At 41.9% G+C, this 20948-nt stretch overlaps 1 protein-coding gene across 2 annotated transcripts in view; it reads left to right on the forward strand.

Moving 5' to 3' along the window:
• Window positions 1–20948, forward strand: part of FLT3 (fms related receptor tyrosine kinase 3) — a 114806-nt gene that overhangs the window by 53376 nt on the left and 40482 nt on the right. Inside the window, exons 4-5 of one of the 2 annotated variants that reach the window (XM_007522389.3) lie at window positions 4635–4750; window positions 17476–17605. In XM_007522389.3, coding sequence (XP_007522451.1) covers window positions 4635–4750; window positions 17476–17605 — 246 coding nt within the window. Of the gene's footprint in view, window positions 1–4634; window positions 4751–17475; window positions 17606–18802; window positions 18868–20948 lie in introns of those variants that run through there. The other variant, XM_060191689.1, reaches the window with a different exon arrangement.

Consider the following 20948-nt stretch of genomic DNA (forward strand, 5'->3'; position numbering starts at 1 on the left):
CCACCTCCAGGGAGAAAGCTTCACAAGTGGTGAAGCAGGGCAACAGGTGTCTCTCTCCCTCTCCATTCCCCCCTCCTTTTTCAATTCTGTCTCTATCCAAAAATAAATAAATAAATAAATAAATGTCAGTAAAAAGAAAACATTCTTTGATTAAAGGAGGAAGAAAAGAAAAGAAAGAAGGAGAATAAAGACTGATGCTTGGGGGAACAAAAACGCCTCCGGAGTGATGCTCTGGTTTTTCCTTTCATTGACATATAATAAATATAAGTATTTTAGGGAATTGGCAGTAGCTCATGGGGTTAAGCACATATAGTGCAAAGCACTAGGACTCACCAAGGATCCCGGTTCAAGCCCCCGGCTCCCCACCTGCAGGATGGCCACTTCACAAGCAGTGAAGCAGGTCTGCAGGTGTCTGTCTTTCTCTCCCCCTCTCTGTCTTCCCCTTCTCTCTCGATTTCTATCTGACTATCCAACAACAACAACAAAAAGATAGCTACAGGAGCAGTGGATTTGTAGTGCAGGCACCAAGCCCCAGTGATAACCCCAGAGCCAAAAAAAAAAAAAAAAAAAAAAAAGGAGCTTTTTGTTTTTGTATTTAATTTTTTTAAATTTCTTTATTGTGGAATTAATGTTTTACATTCAACAGTAAATACAATAGTTTGTACATGTATAACATTTCCCAGTTTTCCATATAACAATACAACCCCCATTAAGTCCTCTGTCATCCTTCTTGGGTCTGTATTCTTCCCACCCACCCACTCCAGAGTCTTTTACTTTGGTGCAATACACCAATTCCAGTTCAGGTTCTACTTGTGTTTTCTTTTCTGATCTTGTTTTTCAACTTCTGCCTGAGAGTGAGATCATCCCATATTCATCTTTCTGTTTCTGACTTACTTCACTTAACATGAATTTTTCATGGTCCATCCAAGATTGGCTGAAAACAGTAAAGTCACCATTTTTGATAGCTGAGTAGTATTCCATTGTGTATATATACCACAACTTGCTCAGCCACTCATCTGTTGTTGGACACTTGGCTTGCTTCTAGGTTTTGGCTATTACAAATTGTGCTGCCAAGAACATATGTGTACACAGATCTTTTTGGATGGGTGTGTTGGGTTCCTTAGGATATATCCCCAGGAGAGGAATTGCAGGGTCATAGGGTAGGTCCATTTCTAGCCTTCTGAGAGTTCTCCAGACTGTTTTCCACAGAGGTTGAACCAATTGACATTCCCACCAGCAGTGTAGGAGGGTTCCTTTGACCACACACCCTCTCCAGCATTTGCTGCTGTTACCTTTTCTGATGTGTGACATTCTCACAGGAGTGAAGTGGTATCTCACTGTTGTCTTGATTTGCATTTCTCTGACAGTCAGAGACTTGGAGCATTTTTTTCATTTGTTTCTTGGCCTTTTGGATCTCTTCTGTGGTGAATATTTTGTCCATGTCCTCCCTCCATTTTTGGATGGGGTTATTTGTTTTCTTGTTGTTGAGTTTGGCAAGTTCTTTATATATTCTGGTTATTAAACTCTTGTCTGATGTATGGCATGTAAAGATCTTCTCCCATTCTGTGAGGGGCCTCTTGGTTTGGGTAGTGGTTTCTTTAGCTGTTCAGATGCTTTTTAATTTTATGTAGTCCCAAGAAAAGAACTTTTAAAAAGAAACTTCCTCAGCTTGAATAACTGAAGAGCAAATATTTTATAGTAATAAAAGCTATCTTTCTTTTTAAAATTTTTTAAATATTTATTTATGTCCCCTTTTTGTTGCCCTTTTTATTGTTGTTATAGTTATTATTATTATTGTTGTTGATGTTGTCATTGTTAGATAGCACAGAGAGAAATGGAGAGAGGAGGAGAGAAAGATAGACACCTGCAAACCTGCTTCACTGCTGTGAAGGGACTCCCCTGCAGGTGGGGAGTCGGGGGCTCGAACCGGGATCCTTAAGTCAGTCCTTTCGCTACCTCCTGACTCCCAGAGCTATCTCTTTCATCAGCAGTGGGTAAACAACAGGAAAAAGAAGGCGGTGCTAGAAAATTTGTCTTTTCTGAGCAGTAACAGACAGGACAATGAATTGGGCATGAGTGTAATACTCATCTGCTGGAGGTGCTCAGCACACAGGACTGATGTGCCCTCAACATAATCAGAGGGTGGGGGACGGGAAGGTCTCTGTGTTACTGTTGTCTTAACACTGCAGTGTGCCTTCATCCAAGCATTTCAACTATCCCAAGAAGACTCAAATTAGAAGCCAGGAACCTGCATCCCAGAACATGGATGTCATAATTGGATGTCCAAACACCTAGACTTGAATCACAAAATTCCGTTTTCATGTGACATGCACGAGAGTTCACAGGTGGCGTCAGGAGACTAAATGATCCAGATAAAGAAGACGCATTACTAAAACAGCTGCAGAAACAAGCCAGATGTAGAGCGGGTTTTCCCCTTTTTAAATTTTTTAAAATATTTATTTATTTGATAAAGACAGCCAGAAATCGAGAGGAAGGAGGATGTAGAGAGGGAGAGAGACAGAAAGACTCCTACAGCCCTGCAACACCACTTTCCTCCTGCAAGGGGAACCAGGGGCTTGAACCTGGGTCCTTGAGCATTCTTCTTCTTCTAGCGTTTGCCCTTCTTCCATAGCCAGTCAACAGCATCAGGTTGAAAGCTGTAAGGAGCTGCTTGTTGCTGGCTTTGAAAGTGACTGGGATCCATGTGGATTCAGTCGGCTAGGAAGGATCATCAGTTTCCCCAATGAATGGGTACTCACGGGATGCACCACGAGAAGGTCGATCCAATGCATCCCCCTTGAGCATTGTAACATATGTGCTCAACCAGGTGCGCTACCCTCACCCCCACCCCATTGCCACCCCACCCCCACCCCCACACTGTCTCTCTGAATGCAGGCACATGGACTGTTGAGCTGTGCTGGCTGGAGCTCTAAAGTCAGGGTTTCTCCAACACAAGGAAGGGGCATTTCTCAGGGGCCCAGGGGTCTTGTTAAAAGGCAGGTTCTGGTTCCATAGTTAGGTAGGCCTGGGTGGAGCTAGACTCTGAATCTTTGTCAACTCCTGGCTGATGACTGTGGCCCTGCTGCAAAATGACCACACTTTCAGGAGTAAGCATCTAAAGGTCAGAAAAATATAAATTGAATCCAACATTACTCAACACATGACTAAAGGCTATTTTAGGCTCTAATAAGAATGGGTGTCATCAGATAACACATTGAAGCTCTTTCTTTGAAAAAAAAAGATGTTCCTAAGGGGCCAGGTGGTTTCACGCCTGGTTGAGCACACATGTTACAGTGCACAAGGACCTAGGTTCGAGCTCCCAGTCTCCACCTGCAGGGGGAAAGCTTTGCAAGTGGTGAAGCAGTGTTGTAGGTGTCTCTCTGTCTCGCATCTTCTCTATCCTTCATCCTCTCTATCCCTCCATTCCCTCTTGATTTCTGACAGTCTCTATCCAATAAATAAATAAATAAATAAAATGTTTCTAGCCACATTTATCTTTACCAGGTATCTGGAAGATTAAAAATACTTTATTGGAAAGATATCTGGTGTCATATTTTGCTTACATTCTTTCATCTAGAGAAAGGGTCACAAACCAGAATATTCCTTTTTTCAGTGGTGCTTGAGCTCACACATTCATATGTCTATGAGACACAGAGAGAGAGAGGGAGAGGGAGAGGGAGGGAGAGGGAGAGACATACACAGGAGAGACATCACACTATCAGAGCTTCTTCCAGTGGTGTTAGTGCTTGAACTTGGGTCGTGTACATGACAAGGGACACTTCCCAGTGATCTATCTCTCTGGCCTGAAAATATTCTCTTTTGCCACTATGGTTATCATTGAGGCTTAGTGCTTGCATGACTCTACCACTACCAGTAGCCATTTTTTTTTATAAAGGATGAGAGGGAGAGAGACACACAGAGAGGATAGAACACAGCATTGCCTCACTGCTTGTGATGATGAGAGGGAGAGAGACACAGAGAGGATAGAACACACCATTGCCTCTCTGCTTGTGATGATGAGAGGGAGAGAGACACAGAGAGGATAGAACACAGCATTGCTTCACTGCTGGTGATGCTTCCCCCGTCAGTACTCCACTGTGGTTGCTGGGGGCTTAAATCTGGGTCCTTGTACATGGTAATGCGTGCACTCTACCAAGTGAGTGACCTCCCCCCCCAGTCCCCAGAATATTCTCTCTCTTGGTGCACCTTCCTTAATCTGGCTCTGCAAATAGGGAACTGAGGCTGGTGGCCAGTTAAATGGACAAACACAACTGTGAAAGGTGCTTTGTCACTGCAGGGCATGGGCTGAACCTGACCTTGGGCATGAGCCCCAGCCTAGGCAGTTTGGAACTTTTCTGCCAAGCAGCATGGGTACCAAGGCATGAAAGGATGAAGGGGTCGGAGTAGAGGTCACTGACTTTCAAGGAAGAGACTGGTTTAATGTCAAGGTTGGACGGACAAGCATGAGGCTGAGTGCTGGACATAGGGCAGCAGTGTGTTCTCCCTTGAGCGGCCTCCGTGCCACGGAGCAGGGATGTAAGAGCCACTAAACCACCTTATGACTCAGTACAAGATGTTACGTTTTCAGTTTCATACATTTTCCAAAATAACCTGTTCTCTTTCTTGTTTTTCAGAGGAGTTGTTTCCATGGTCATTTTGAAAATGACAGAAGCCCAGGCTGGAGAATATCTACTTTTTATCCAGAGTGAAGCCACCAATTACACAATATCGTTAACAGTGAGTTTAAGAAGTAAGTGCTACCATGTTTTCATAGTATTCCTGAGGAGTGTTTTAGACCCATTTAGTTCTCTGCAGTCTGCAGGAGACAAAAACACATCAGTTTCTTATATTTGTTGTTGAGTTGATTGAATTCATGTCAACCAGCCGTGTAAACTTTTTGGGACTCTTACATGTCCCCTGTACTCTCAGAATGAATGCACTTAAAAAAAAAAAACAGAACAATTGCATTAAAGCAAAGGGCTCTGGGAGTCTGATGCATGATAATGGAAAATGAACTCAGTTGGGGGGTGAGAGTGTTTTACCTGTCATGGGAAGCTGACTACCCAAGTTCCAACAACTGTATTGCAAACCATTAAACTCCCCCTCTAAAAAAGTTATTAAAATTAAGTAAATAATAATAAAGGGCTGTCTTCTACTCAGGCCCCTCTCACTCTTCTTTGCTTTTATTTATTTGTGTACTGGATAGAGACAGAGAAATTGAGATGAAAGGAGCAGATAGAGAGGAAGAGAGAAAGAAAGACACCAGTAGCACTGCTTCACTGCTCTTGAAGCTTCCTCCCTGCAGCTGGGGACTGGAGGCATAAACCCAGGTCTTTTCAGATGTTAACACATGCTCTCCACAGGGTACAGAACTGTTCACTCCCACCCCACCCCTTTTTTTAAAAAAAAAAAATCTGACAGAAGACTGGGAAGAAATTGAAGACATCTTGATCTTGGATTCAGAAAACCTGGGATCATTTCTGTTTTGTTTGTTTGTTTGTTTTTTGACCAAAGCACCACTCAGCTCTAGCAGATCTGGGGGTCAAACTTGTATCCTCTTATAATCCAAATCCTGTGCTATCTCCCCAGTTTTGTGCCCTATTGCTGTGATATCTCTGGGCTCTGATACTGCCACCCCCTGAGCCTCAGTTTCTTTATCTGTAAAATGGAGATAACAATAAATACCTCAGTAATATATCAGTATTGCGGCTGACGGGGTGAGACAAGGACTTACAGGCTGAAGTTCCTAGTTTGATGCTCCACACTGCGTTTGCTAGAGTAATGCTCTAGTTCTCTTGATCTCATTAATAATTAAACTTAAAAAAATGGGGGAGCTGAGGAAGTAGCATAATGGTTATGCAAAAGACTTTCATGCCTGAGGCACAAAAGTCCCAGGTTCAATTCCCAGCACCACCATAAGCCAGAACTGAGCAATACTCTTCCCTCCTTTCCTTCTTTCCTTCCTTCCTTCCTTCCTTCCTTCCTTCCTTCCTTCCTTCCTTTCTTCTTCTTCTTCTTCCTCTTCCTCTTCCTCTTCCTCTTCCTCTTCCTCTCCTTCTCCTTCTCCTTCTCCTTCTCCTTCTCCTTCTCCTTCTCCTTCTCCTTCTCCTTCTCCTTCTCCTTCTCCTTCTCCTTCTCCTCTCTCTCTCTCTCTCTCTCTCTCAAGAATTAAAAACTTAGCCCGTTTCATGGTTCAAGGGCTTGCATTTATTCCCTGGTGTTTCATAAAGATTAATTAGTTAATGAATTAATTAGCAGCCTGAGAAATGGCACAGTGATTAGATGGACCTGCAAGCGCGAAGGCCTGAGTTGCACCCCTAGCATCACATATGCCAGGATGATAATCTAGTTCTTTTTCTCTAGCCTCTAAAATAAATACACAAATAAATAAATAACAGTTACATGCAGCCGTGGCCACTATATTTATAAAAATAACAAATTACTATTCAAATACTCTTTTTTCTTTTTTCTTTATTTCCTTTTGTTGCCCTTGTTGTGGTTGTTATTGTTATTGTTGTTGTAATTATTGCTGTTGTTGGATAGGACAGAGAGAAATGGAGAGAGGAGGGGAAGACAGAGAGGAGGAGAGAAAGATAGACACCTGCAGACCTGCTTCACCGCTTGTGAAGCGACTCCCCTGCAGGTGGGGAGCTGGGGGCTTGAACTGGGATCCTTATGCCGGTCCTTGCACTTAGCGCCACCTGCGCTTAACCCACTGCACTACCGCTCAACTCCCTCAAATACTCTTTTTTAAAAAATTTTATTTATTTATTCCCTTTTGTTGCCCTTGTTGTTTTATTGTTGTAGTCGTTGGATAGGACAGAGAGAAATGGAGAGAGGAGGGGAAGACAGAGAGGAGGAGAGAAAGATAGACACCTGCAGACCTGCTTCAGGTGGGGAGCCGGGGTTCGAACCGGGATCCTTATGCCGGTCCTTGTGCTTTGCGCCACCTGCGCTTAACCCTCTGCACTACAGCCCGACTCCCCAAATACTCTTTTTTTTTAAAAAAAATTATATTTATTTATTTTTCCTGTTGTTGCTCTTGTTGTTTTATTGTTGTTGTAGTTATTGTTGTTGCTATTGATGTCATCGTTGTTAGATAGGACAGAGAGAAATGTAGAGAGAAGGGGAAAATAGAGAGGGGGAGAAAAAGACAGACACCTGCAGACCTGCTTCACTGCTTGTAAAGCGACTCCCCTGCAGGTGGGGAGCTGGGGGCTGGAACTGGGATCCTTACGCGGGTCCTTGCGCTTCGTGCCATGTGCGCTTAATCTGCTACGCTACTGCCCAACTCCCTCAAATACTCTTCATTATCATCCAAATGCAGAAGATATATTGACTTTAAAAAAATATATATATATGTTAATGAAAGAAAGGTATGTAGAGAAAAGCTGAGCGAGATACCAGAGCACAGCTCAGCTTTGGCTTATGGTGATACTGGGGATGAAACCTGGGACCTCAGAGTCTTTGGTATGAGAGTTTTTTGCATAACTACTAAGCTGTCTCCCAACCCCAATCCAGATATTCTTAGCCATGGAGGCACTGTTGAGTCTGCCAGATCCTCACCTGCTTGTCTTCTGGTCTCTGGTTGCTGCCTCCTGAGTATGCACTGGACTGTAGCCAGCTCCCGGGGTGTTCTGGAAGGTGGTGCCCTGCACGTGCTGGCTCAGGTCCTTGCAAGGTCCCTGCCTCAGCCTCAGCCTCAGCCTCAGCCTCAGCCTCAGCCGGTGAAAAGGTGTCACTGTTCAGAGGTGTGGGGACTGTACCTTTGGTACCACTCTGTGCTAGCTCTGGTGTGGAAGCTCATGGTCGAGCAATGACAGGAGTGAACACTTGTGACCATGAAGATTCCCAGGAGGGTCATTTTTCTGGGCTTCCTAGTGACATATTATAGTCTAAGGTCAGCCTGTCAGACAAGAATCAAGACATATGTTCTGAAAAGCACTTTAAGTTATTCTGAAATACAGGACCAGGAGGCCTAGAAATTCAAACGTCAAGAGGAAAGTTTTGTTTCTCTGATTTCAGTCATGTTCTCTGTCCCTCCCCCCAGCTCCCTGCTCTGTGTAAGTTTGTGATTTAGGCAAGAGCAAGAGATTTCTTATTTGCTTTCTCTTTTTCTCTCTTGCTATTTGTTAGTTGAATTTGTTTAAGGTAAGTGGCGATATTCTATGTGTCTATTATATTTAGGGTAGCTTCCTTCCCCTTAAGATTTACAAAGTACGGGCGGTAGCATAGCGGGTTAAGCGCAGGTGGTGCAAAGCACAAGGACCGGTGTAAGAATCCCGGTTCAAGCTCCCAGATCCCCACCTGGAGTGGAGTCGCTTTACAAGCGGTGAAGCAGGTCTGTAGGTGTCTTTCTCTCCCCCTCTCTGTCTTCCCCTTCTCTCTTCATTTCTCTCTGTCCTACCCAACAACGATGACATCAATAGCAACAACAATAATAACTACAACAGTACAACAACAAGGGCAACAAAAGGAAAAATAAATAAATATTTTTTAAAAGATCTACAAAGTAAAAATATCACAATAACTATTCAAGTCAACTGTAACATGTTATTAACATTATTCTGGGTGATGGGGTTCAAAGAATCAGGTGGGGGAGATGTGGCAATAGTTGGTATGAAAAAGAGGAACAGTGCCAGTGAAGCCCAAGTTCAGCACTAGCCATTAGTATGGCACAGTTACCGAACAAAGAAATGGGAACCTTAACAGCACTCATGAAGCGTACTGTCTAAGTTAGGGAAATCCAGGCATGATGATCATTATTTTTGGTTCTACATTTTTTTTTTAAGATCTATTTGTTTTGGGGGATGGGGGGTGGAGAGACAGAGAAAGAGAGAGGAAGAGAGAGAGAGAGAGAGAGAGAGAGAGAGGATCAGAGCATCATGCTGGTACATGTGATGCCAGTAACAGAACTCTAGTCCTCATGCCTTCAAGTCTGACAATTTATCTACTGTGTCACTTTCCAGGCCCTAGTCCTTTGTTTTTGCAGATAGACATCATCAACACAGAGCAACCAGGATAGTGGGAAATGTGCTGTTTTTTTCTTTTAAAATTTTTCTTTTTCATCATCACCCAGGTTTCACCACTCTGGGGTAACTTCTTCAGAGAGATAGAGAGACAGATACAAAAATGGAGAGAAAGATAAAGGGAGAGAGGGAGGCAGGGAGGGAGGGAGGAAGTGGGGAGAGAGAGAGAGAAAAGGAGAGAGGAGGGGAAGACAGAGAGTGGAGAGAAAGAAAAGACAGATACCTGCAAACCTGCTTCACTGCTTGTGAAGCGACTCCCCTGCAGGTGGGGAGCCGGGGGCTCGAACTGGGATCCTTACGCAGATCCTTGAGCTTCACACCACGAGCACTTAACCCGCTGCGCTACTGCCAGAATCCCTTGATTTCTTATTTTAAGTATTTGCAGAATTTTCATGTGGAGACAAAACTACACTTGGAAAAATTGCCCTAAAGGGTAAAATTTAGATTAGCGGTTTGAAATTATGGGAAAGAAAGTTAAAAGCACCACAAAAATATGTAAAGATATTTTCTATTCACACAGTTCATAAAAGGTTAATAGTTTCAATATATAAATAGATTCAATGAATCAGTAAAAACATGCAGAAATAAATGAAAGATACAGGTAGGCATTTCACTTTCAGAACCTGAATAGTCACTAAATACATTAAAATAGAGGGGTGGGCCGTGACGCAGAGGGTTAAGTGCAGGTGGCGTGAGCGCAATGACCAGTTTAAGGATCACGTTTTGAGTCCCTGGCTCCCAATCTGAAGGGGGGTAGCCTCACCTGTGGTGAAGCAGATCTGTAGGTGTCCATCTTTCTCTCCTCCTCTCTGTCTTCCACTCCTCTCTCAATTTCTCTCTGTCCTATCCAACAACAATAATAACAACAATCATAAACAAGAGCAACAAAAGGGAAAAAATGGCCTCCAGGAGCAATGGATTCATAGTGCAGGCACCAAGCCCCAGCAATAACCCTGGAGGCAAAAAAATTCAATTAATTAATTAGTTTAAAATGTATAAATAAAATTAAAAAAAATAAAAAATACGTTAAAATAATAATTTTACTTTGTACTATTTGCACTTAACCCAGCCCCTGTTAAAATAATTGATTTTCATGTATCAAATCTAGATGTCCCTCAAGTTCTCCTCAAAATCATTTATATTGTTTTTATAATATAGGAAAAAAATAAAGTAGTAAAAAAAATTAAAGCTATTTTCAATATGTATTTAAATCCTCAGAAAAATAAACTACTGCTTTTGGTACATTAAAGAAATAATAATAATTACCAGCTAGGGCTGTAATCGGGGAGTCCTGAGATTCCCAAACAGACATGATGGGCCAAGACCTCAAATAAATCCCTCTCTCCATTGTTACCAGTCATCTCTATCAGGAACAACACAATGGACCCCTTTGTGAACCCCCATAGGACCTTTCCCTCAACCTGGATCAACAATAGTAGAGAATGTTCTATCCTCTGAAGGAGGAGCATACTCTATGCTCCTCCTAAGGAAGATGGGTTGATACTGGCGCAGCATGGAATGTCTCTACTCATGACTACAGAATATCTAGAGGGATGTAGAGGTCACACAGGCTCCTAAGCTAATTATGGGCCCCAGATCACATCAAATCGATAGGGTTTATAGTCAACAATATTTATACCCCTTTCTCATATCAGGGAGCTACTCTCTTCCCTGAGCCAGCTTTCTGGTCCTTTTCCCAGCCATGACATCATCTCCCCAGACAATAATTAGGATTCACCTGCATATCAGATTTCAGGCTTAGGCAAAAATAAACAAACAAACAAATAAAAAAAACACTAGTATAGCTACAGGCCCTTTGAAATATAACTAAAATATGCCTACTAGCTATCTACAAAATGGAGGACCCGCCAACATGTCACCTACACTATCCCAGCCTTTAGGTCCATGATTGTTCAACAGTTTGTTTGGCTTTGTATGTTAACTCTTGCCAGCATGATGCCAACCAGACTTCCCTGGACAGACAACCCCACCAATGTGCCTTGGAGCTCCGCTTCCCCAGAGCCCTTCCCCACTAGGGAAAGAGAGAGACAGGCTGGGAGTATGGATCGACCTGTCAACGCCCATGTTCAGCGGGGAAGCAATTACAGAAGCCAGATCTTCAACCTTCTGCATCCCACACGGATCTTGGGTCCATACTCCTAGAGGGTTAAAGAGTAGGAAAGCTGGGAGTTGGGCGGTAACGCAGCGGGTTAAGCGCACGTGGTGCCAAGTGCAAGGAGCAGTAAGGATCCCCACCTGCAGGGGAGTCCCTTAACAGGCAGTGAAGCAGGTCTGCAGGTGTCTAACTTTCTCTCCCCCTCTCTGTCTTACCCTCCTCTCTCCATTTCTCTCTGTCCTATCTAACAACGACGACATTAATAACAACAACAATAATAACTACAACAATAAAAAACAAGGGCAACAAAAAGGAAAATAAATAAATATTTTAAAAAATGAAAAAAAAAGAGTAGGAAAGCTATCAGTGGAGGGTTGGTATACGGAGGTTTGGTGATGGAAGTTGTGCGAAGCTGTACCCTCTTATCCTATGGTTTTGTCAATATTCTCTTTTTATAAATAAAAAATTAAAAAATAATAATAATTGAGAAATCCAAGCCAAGACCTAAGTGGGATACCATTTAAAATTTTTTTAAATATTTATTTATTTCCTTTTGTTGCCCTTGTTGTTTTACTGTTGTAGTTCTTATTGTTGTTGATGTCCTTGTCGCCTTCAGGTGGGGAGCCAGGGGCTCGAATGGGGATCCTTCGCCGGTTCTTGCGTGTGGGATACCATTTTATACTCACTAGTTGTTAAAACTTCACAGTCTTAGTGAGTACATAGAGCAGTAGGACATATCCATGTCCTGAGATGTGTAACCACTTTGGAAAACATGTCATATGTGTGAAGCTGAATAAGTTCATAACCATATAAGTCAGCAACTTCACTCCTAGGCATCTTATTAAAGAAACCTGCACACCTGCATTAGTAGAAGTACTCATAGAGCCACTGTTGCTGGTAACACAGAAAACTGGAAACAACTAACTCAAATTTCCACTTCAAGAAAATCTTAACAATATAAAATTGGGAGGAAAAACCAAGTTGTGGAAGAGTATATGTATATGTATATGTATTGAGTGAAACCATATTTAAATATATATATATTCTTTTTTTTTTCATGAGACAGAGAAACCAGAACACTGCTCAGCTATTACATTTAGTGGTGTCAGGAATAGAACCTGGGACCTCTGGGGCCTCAGGCATATAAGCTTGATGTGCTGCTACAGCACTGTCTCATCAGCCTATGATACATTATCTTGAAGCTTAAAAGCAAAACAAGGGAGTCAGGCGGTAGCACAGTGGGTTAAGTGCAGGTGGTGCAAAACGCAAGGACCTGCATAAGGATTCCTGTTCGAGCCCCCATTTCCCCACCTGCAGGGGAGTCAAACTAGATCTGCAAGTGTCTCTCTTTCACTCCCCCTCTCTGTCTTCCCTTCCTCTCTCTATTTCTCTATGTCCTATCCAACAATAACAATAATAACTACAACAATAAAACAAGGGCAACAAAAGGGAATAAATAAATAAATATCTTTAAAAAAAAGCAAAGCAAATGAATGTATTGTTTAGGAACAGATTTCTATAACAAGTACATTTTTAAAAGCACAAATCAAAAAATTCAGGATAAATTTTACATAGGATTGAAACAAGAAGCACAAAGTATTTTATTAACACTCTATTACATTAGAATATGGGTCCATGGATATTTGTTTTTATTACTATGTTTCAAAATTTGCACTTTATATTTTTTGTATAAGTAAATAGTATTTCTTTGTCATCACTGGGCCTTCATCATTATGGATCTTTTTTTTTTTTAGACAGAAAGATACTGAAACAGGGACAAAGAGACAGATACTAGAGCACCCAAGCTTCCTCTAATTGTAAGGGGTCTGGATTTGAATATATATATATTAGTGAGTTACTTTTCTTTTTATTTATTTATTATTTTTATTTATTTATTTTAAAAAGGAGACATTAACAAAACCATAGGACTAGAGGGGTACAACTCCACACAATTCCCACCACCAGATCTCCATATCCCATCCCCTTCCCTGATAGCTTTCCTATTCTTTATCCCACTGGGAGTATGGACCCAAGGTCATTGTGGGGTGTAGAAGGTGGAAGGTCTGGCTTCTGTAGTTGCTTCCCCGCTGAACATGGGCGTTGACAGGTCGATCCATACTCCCAGTCTGCCTCTCTCTTTCCCTAGTAGGGTGGGTCTCTGGGGTAGTGGAGCTCCAGGACACATTGGTGGGGTTGTCTGTCCAGGGAAGTCTGGTTGGCATCATGCTGGCATCTGGAACCTGGTGGCTGAAAAGAGTTAACATACAAAACCAAACAAACTGTTGAACAATCATGAGCCTAAAGGCTGGAATAGTGCAGATGAAGTGTTGGGGGTACTCACTGCAGACTTTTGCTTTCAGGTATATATTTTGCCCTAGTTTGTGGATACGTGTGAACATGGGCTCTATCTCACGGGACCAGTCTATATCTAGGTTTTGGGACTTTGTTAGGAAGTGAACTGCCTGGAATGGAATTAGAGCATACTATGAAAGGAAAGGTCTCACCCGAGTAATGAAGCTGAAGGGTTGTCATTCCACACCTGAAGCCTCTGGACACAGTCTGAAGTGAAGCATGCTGAGGTGGTACTCGTTGCGTTGATGAGGTTGGGATCGGCGGATGCAATATTATTTGATATGAATTGAGAGAAGCATGTAGGAAAGTGTGCCCCACTGTAAGGTTCCAGGACTGGGGGAAATATAGGCTCTATAGTGGAAGACTATAAGACTTATAAGTCTTAGAGTTCAAGAAAACAATAGATAGTTATTGCTATAATCACATTGTTTGGTAGAATATATATTTTTTAAACAAAATTAATTTTTTTCTTTTTTTTATTGGGGAATTAATTTTTTACATTCAACAGTAAGTACAATAGTTTGTACATGTATAACATTCCCCTACTAGGTCCTCTGTCATCCTTCTAGGACCTGTATTCTCCCCACCCTCCCACCCCAGAGTCTTTTTTTTTTTTAATTTTTTTATATTTATTTTATCTATTTTTTCACTTTTGTTGCCCTTGTTGTTTTATTGTTGTAGTTATTATTGTTGTTGTTGGATAGGACAGAGAGAAATGGAGAGAGGGAGGGGAAGACAGAGAGGAGGAGAGAAAGATAGACACCTGCAGACCTGCTTCACTGCCTGTGAAGTGACTCCCCTGCAGGTGGGGCCACACCAGAGTCTTTTACTTTGGGGCGATACGCCAATCCATTTCAGGTTCTACTTTTTTTTTTTTTCTTCTGATCTTGTTTTTCAACTTCTGCCTGAGAGTGAGATCATCCTATAGTCATCCTTCTGTTTCTGACTGATTTCACTTAACATGAATTTTTCAAGGTCCATCCAACATCGGCTGAAAACAGTGAAGTCACCATTTTTTACAGCTGAGTAGTATTCCATTGTGTATATATACCATAACTTGCTCAGCCACTCATCTGTTGTTGGACACTTGGGTTGCTTCCAGGTTTTGGCTGTTACAAATTGTGCTGCCAAGAACATATGTGTACACAGATCTTTTTGGATGGATATGTTGGGTTCCTTAGGCTATATCCCCAGGAGAGGAATTGTAGGATCATAGGGTAGGTCCATTTCTAGCCTTCTGAGAGTTCTCTAGACTGTTCTCCACAGAGGTTGGACCAATTGACATTCCCACCAGCAGTGTAGGAGGGTTCCTTTGACCCCACACCCTCTCCAGCATTTGCTGCTGTTACCTTTTCTGATGTATGACATTCTCACAGGAGTGAAGTGGTATCTCGTTGTTGTCTTTATTTGCATTTCTCTGACAATCAGAGACTTGGAGCATTTTTTCATGTGTTTCTCAGCCTTTGGATCTCTTCTGTGGTGAATATTTTGTCCATGTCCTCCCTCCATTTTGGATGGGGTTACTTGTTGTCTTGTTGTTGAGTGTGGCAAGCTCTTGATATATGTTGGTTATTAAACTCTTGTCTGATGTATGGCATGTAAAGATCTTCTCCCATTCTGTGAGGGGTCTCTTGGTTTGGGTAGTGGTTTCTTTTGCTGTGAAGAAGCTTTTTAATTTGATGTAATCCCATAGGTTTATATTTGCCTTAGTCTTCTTTGTAATTGGATTCGTTTCATTGAAGATGTCTTTAAAATTTATGCAGAAAAGAGTTCTGCCAATATTTTCTTCTAAGTATCTGATAGTTTGTGGTCTAACATCCAAGTTCTTGATCCACTTGGAATTTACTTTTGTATTTGGTGAAATACAGTGGTTCAGTTTCATTCTTCTGCATGTTTCAACCCATTTATTCCAACACCATTTGTTAAAGAGACTCTGCTTTCTCCATTTAATAGTCTGAGCTCCTTTGTCAAAGAGTAGATGTCCATAGGTGTGGGGGAAACAAAATTATTTTTAAGGAAGGATATTGAATTCAGTATAAAGAAACTTTTTTTTTGAGACAGAGAGAAAATTAGAGAGAAACGGGTTATAGGGAAATACACACACACACACACACACACACACACACACAGTTTAGCAATGTTCTACTGCTTGTGATGTTTCCCCTACTGAAGGGGAAAATAGTAATTGGGGGCGTGAACCTGCGTCCTTGCAGGTAACATGTGTGCTCTACAGAGTGTGCCAGCACCTGACTCCAAGAAATTGTCTTTAGAGAGAAAAGAATAAATGAAAAAAATATGTCAATCTCCCAGAATGGTCCAGGCAGAAGTAGGCAGGAAGTTTGTTAAGCACTGTGGACAGTGGCAACTGAGAAAAAGGGTAAAGTGTGGGTATTCATGAATAGGAGGTTGCACTGGACCTTTCAATTCTATGCTAATTCCAACTCCATCCTTTTGTGTTTCTGTATTTCTGAATCAGTGTATCTCCCAGGCAGAGAGATAGCTCAATGACTGAGCACAGGATTTGCAAATATGAGGTCCCAAAGTTGATTCCCCAGAGCCTTATTGTGCCAGAGCGATGCTTTAGTTCCATCTCTCTCTCTCTCCTTCTCTCTCTCTTCTTCATGAATACATAAATAAATCTTTTTTATTGAAAAATTTTTTTAATATTTACTTTATTTATTTATTCCCTTTTGTTGCCCTTGTTGTTTTATTGTTGTAGTTATTATTGTTGTTGTCGTTGTTGGATAGGACAGAGAGAAATGGAGAGAGGAGGGGAAGACAGAGAGGAGGAGAGAAAGATAGACACCTGCAGACCTGCTTCACCGCCTGTGAAGCGACTCCCCTGCAGGTGGGGAGCCGGGGTTCGAACCGGGATCCTTATGCCGGTCCTTGTGCTTTGCGCCACCTGCGCTTAACCCGCTGCGCTCGCTACAGCCCGACTCCCAATAAATCTATTGTTTTAAAAAAAATGAAGTTAAGGGGTACACCTGGTTGAATGTACGAGGACCTGGATTTGAACCCCTGGTCCCCATCTGCAGGGGGAAAGTTTTGTGACTGGTGAAGCAGTGTTGCTGGTGTCTCTTTGCCTCTCTTCCTCTCTCCTCATAATTTCTGACTGTCTTTATCCAATAAATAAATAAATAAATAAATAAATAAGGGTAATAAAAATAAAATTAAAACAGTTTATCTCTGCTTGGTCCCAGATAAAATTTTAAGAAGTTGGAGCTTATATTATATAAGTTTTAAACTTCATACTATCTCAAATTTTTCTTATTCCTATGCACATGGATATTTATATTTGGTTTCAATTTCAGTGACTTTATTAGTCTGAATTTGTGAAATATCAAAAATGGCTAAGACATAAATGTTAGAGTTGGTATTTCAGCCAGAGTTTAGTTTAATATATTGATGTGGAGGGGCTATATTAATATATATCTGAAAGGGTACGGAAAGCCATGCTGTGTTATAAAAGATTATCTTTTTTTAGTAATGAAATTGTTTATACCAGACCACTGCTTAGCTTCACCTTACAGTGGTCCAGGGATTGAACGTAGGACCTCAAAGAGTCAGGCATAAAAAGTCTTTGGATAATCATCGTGCTGTCTCCCCTCCTTGATGTAGCATTCTTTGAGAGGACTGCTAAGATAATTTTTTTAATATTTATTTATTTATTCCCTTTTGTTGCCCTTGTTTTATTGTTGTAGTTATTATTGTTGTTGTCGTTGTTGGATAGGACAGAGAGAAATGGAGAGAGGAGGGGAAGACAGAGAGGAGGAGAGAAAGATAGACACCTGCAGACCTGCTTCACCGCCTGTGAAGCGACGCCCCTGCAGGTGGGGAGCCGAGGTTCGAACCGGGATCCCTATGCTGGTCCTTGTGCTTTGCGCCACCTGCGCTTAACCCGCTGCGCTCGCTACAGCCCGACTCCCCGATAATTGTTTTTAAATATTAAAATGTTAATAATTTATTATGTTCTAGATACACTGCTTTACACACTAAGGAAACCTTACTTTAAAAAAATGGAAAATCAGGATGCCCTTATCTGCATATCTGAGAGCATTCCAGAACCTACAGTGGAATGGCTGTTCTGTGACTCACAGAGTGAAAGGTATGAAATGCATGGATAACCACTAATACTATTTTTGCTTTTTTCCTAACCTAGTTGTCATTATATTGTATGTGCAATTTATTGCCACCATCTTCACAAGAAACTTTGCTTAAGAATGACTAATCAAGACTTCCTAGGAGGCCAGGGGGATGGTTTTGTCAAGTGGCATTTTGGAACTCCTCAGATCTCTTGTCACTCAACTGCAGGGACCTCCCTGGACATTTAAAAAATATTTATTTATTTGTTTAGGACAGAGAGAAATTGAGCTGGAGGAGGGGAGAGGGAGAAAAACAGAGAGACACCTGCAGCACTGCTTCACCACTCTTGAAGCTTCCCCCCCTGCAAATGAGGACCAGGGACTTGAACCTGAGTCCTTGCTCACTATAATGTGTGCACTCTAGTGAGTGAGCCACTGCCCAGCTACCCTCCCTGGCCATCTCACTACACAAACAAAAGCACTCAGTTCCAGGACTGTTGGCTCCATAGCATTTGGTTGGGGGAGGGGAAAATGAAAATAATTATTTCTAGCATACAATAACCTGTAAGTAAGAAATGAATCTTTTGGGAGTCGGGTGGTAGCACAGCGGGTTACGCGCACGTGGCACAAAGCGCAAGGACCGGCCTAAGGATCCCGGTTCGAGCTCCCGGCTCCCCACCTGCAGGAGAGTCGCTTCACAGGCGGTGAAGCAGGTCTGCAGGTATCTGTCTTTCTCTCCCTCTCTCTGTCTTCCCCTCCTCTCCATTTCTCTCTGTCCTATCCAACAACGACGACATCAACAATAACAATAATAACTACAACAATAAAACAAGGGCAACAAAAGGGAATAAATAAATAAATTTTTAAAATTTTAAAAAAAGGAAATAAATCTTTATTTGTGATTATCCTATTGATCTGGAAATGTAGTTGAAGAGTGTTATTTAAGGATATAGTATGTAGCCCAGGCTTGGATCCTAGTTTGCTTACTACGTGTGTGACTTTGGATGAGTTAGCAAACCTCTTCTTGCCTTGTGAGAAAGGAAAGGCTAAACTGCTTACCTTACGGGAGTTCTAGAATAATGAAACTGCTTACCTTACGGGAGTTCTAGAATAACGAAACTGCTTACCTTACAGGAGTTCTAGAGTAACTAGATAATGACACACAGCAGGTTCCAAGACTAGCACCGTGGCCCGTAGGTGCTGTACTCTGTAAACGCTTGCTTTCAGTTTGCTGTGTGGCAAAGCAACAGTTCATGCAGTTTGAATTGATTAAATTCAGAAAACAGTATGTACTAAGACACATGACTGGATAGTGGGAGAAAGTAAAATGCTGGGTTACAATGCTGTGAATACGACTCCAGCTCTGTGTGCTGTGAGCAGAGGACAAAGCGAGCCTGCAAAGCAGCAAGGGTGCCAGCCCAACACGGGAGGAAGATGGGCAATTGAACATTTTTTGCCTTGGGTTTTCCCCAAATCTCTGCAATGAACCTCATTATAGTTGCCTCATAATAGTAAGAAAGCCCTGAGGAATGGTACAGAAACAGAAAATTATGCACTAGACTATTGAGAATGATGACACTGTGCTATTCAGTACAAAATGAATGGAATTGGAGATGACTATGCTGAGAGATGAAGTAAAAGAGAAGAACAGAGTGTTTCACTCATGTGTGAAATACTGATAACTAAAACAAACGAACTGGCAAAAAGACATCTCCAAGCTGACTCTTAGACTGTGCAGACTATGGAGGTTACTAAAGGGAAAAGGAGGCCCGAAAGACAGAGGGTAGATTGGTGGGGCATTCCATTCAGGGTAAGACACAGAGAGTGTAGGTATGGTAGTTAATGCACACACATATACGGGTGTGAAGCAGTACTCCTTTGATCTTTTCTTTTGCAGGGCACTGTTCAGCTCTGACTATGATGGTGCTGGGGAGTGAACCTCAGATCTTTGGTGCCTGAGGCATGAAAGTCATTATGCTATCTCCACAGTCTGCTCCTAAAATTTTATAATGTAAACCAGTGTTACATCGATAAAATAAAAAATACTTAAAAATAAGAACTTTGCATAAAGCTATACCTAGATATTTGAGATGCTATTTGAATTTTTAAAAATTATTTATGAGATAGAGATAAAAAGAAGAGAGAAAGAGAGACGTCAGCTTTGCTTCACTGCTAGTGAAGCTGGAATTCCATCCTACAGGTGGGAACTGGGGACTTGAACCTGGGTTCTTGAGCACAGTAACACATAAGCTCCATGGGATGCCCCACTGCCCACCCTGGTATGTGAGATGTTATTTAATGGGCCAAGACTTGGAGGGGTAGAAGCCCCAGCAAATTCTGAAATATAACTGACTTCCTGACTTCCCTCTTGAGTGACACCTCAATTCTCTCATAGCTCTGGGGACTCTGGAGACTTTTACAACTTGAGCTTTAATCTTACTAGTTGTTTTCTTCTGTACTTTAAAGATGAAGAAACCTTCTTTGCTAAATAGTAGTAAATCTAATCTAACTTTTCCATGTCTCTCTTCTCTTCCTCCTTTCTGTCTTCTTTCTCAGTTCTTCTTTTCTTTCCCATTAAACAACTAACATGGGGGCTAGATGGTGGCGCAGCTGGTTGAGTGCACATGTCACAATGTGCAAGGGCCCAGGTTTGAGCCCCTGGTCCCCACTTGCAGGGGGAAAACTGCAAGTTGTGAAGTAGTGTTGCAGGTGTCTCTGTCTTTCTCCCTCTCTACCACCCCCTTCCCTCTTGATTTTTGGCTGTCTCTATCCAATAAATAAAAGAAAGATTAAAAACACCTCCAACAACAAATAGAAAGCTCCTAAAAACAGTTGTGTGATGTTTTATTATGTAACTCTCTATTCTAATTGTTCAGCTCAAGAGTTAACTGCCAAAGTTATCAGCCAGAGTTCCTTTAGGAAGTGTGTGTGTGTGTGTGTGTGTGTGTGTGTGTGTGTGTGTGTGTGTATTTGTCTGTATGTCTGTTTGCTCAGAGGACTGAAGATGCAGGCATTCCCTAGCTAAGTGTCTTTTGGATCATTTCAGGAACTGTTAGTCCAGTGACTGAGTTTATGGGGTACCGGGTTATTATGATAGCTAACTGTATGTGCCAAACTGGTGAGCTAAGGGATGTTCAGCTAGCTAGGAAAATGTTATTTCTGAGTGTGTTTGTGAGTATGTTTCTGGGAGAGATGAGTATTTAAATCAGTGGAGGATGAGTAAAGAGAATCACCTTTACCAATGTGAGTGGGCATCGTCTGCGGGATCGAAGAGAACAAAAAGGCAAGGAAAGCTGGACTTTCTTTTGGACTTCCCTCTTTTCTTGCCTATGGACATTAAAGCACTTGACTCAAAGGGCTGGAGGC

The sequence above is a fragment of the Erinaceus europaeus genome, chromosome 5 (assembly GCF_950295315.1).
Source record: "Erinaceus europaeus chromosome 5, mEriEur2.1, whole genome shotgun sequence".
Taxonomy (NCBI): domain Eukaryota; kingdom Metazoa; phylum Chordata; class Mammalia; order Eulipotyphla; family Erinaceidae; genus Erinaceus; species Erinaceus europaeus.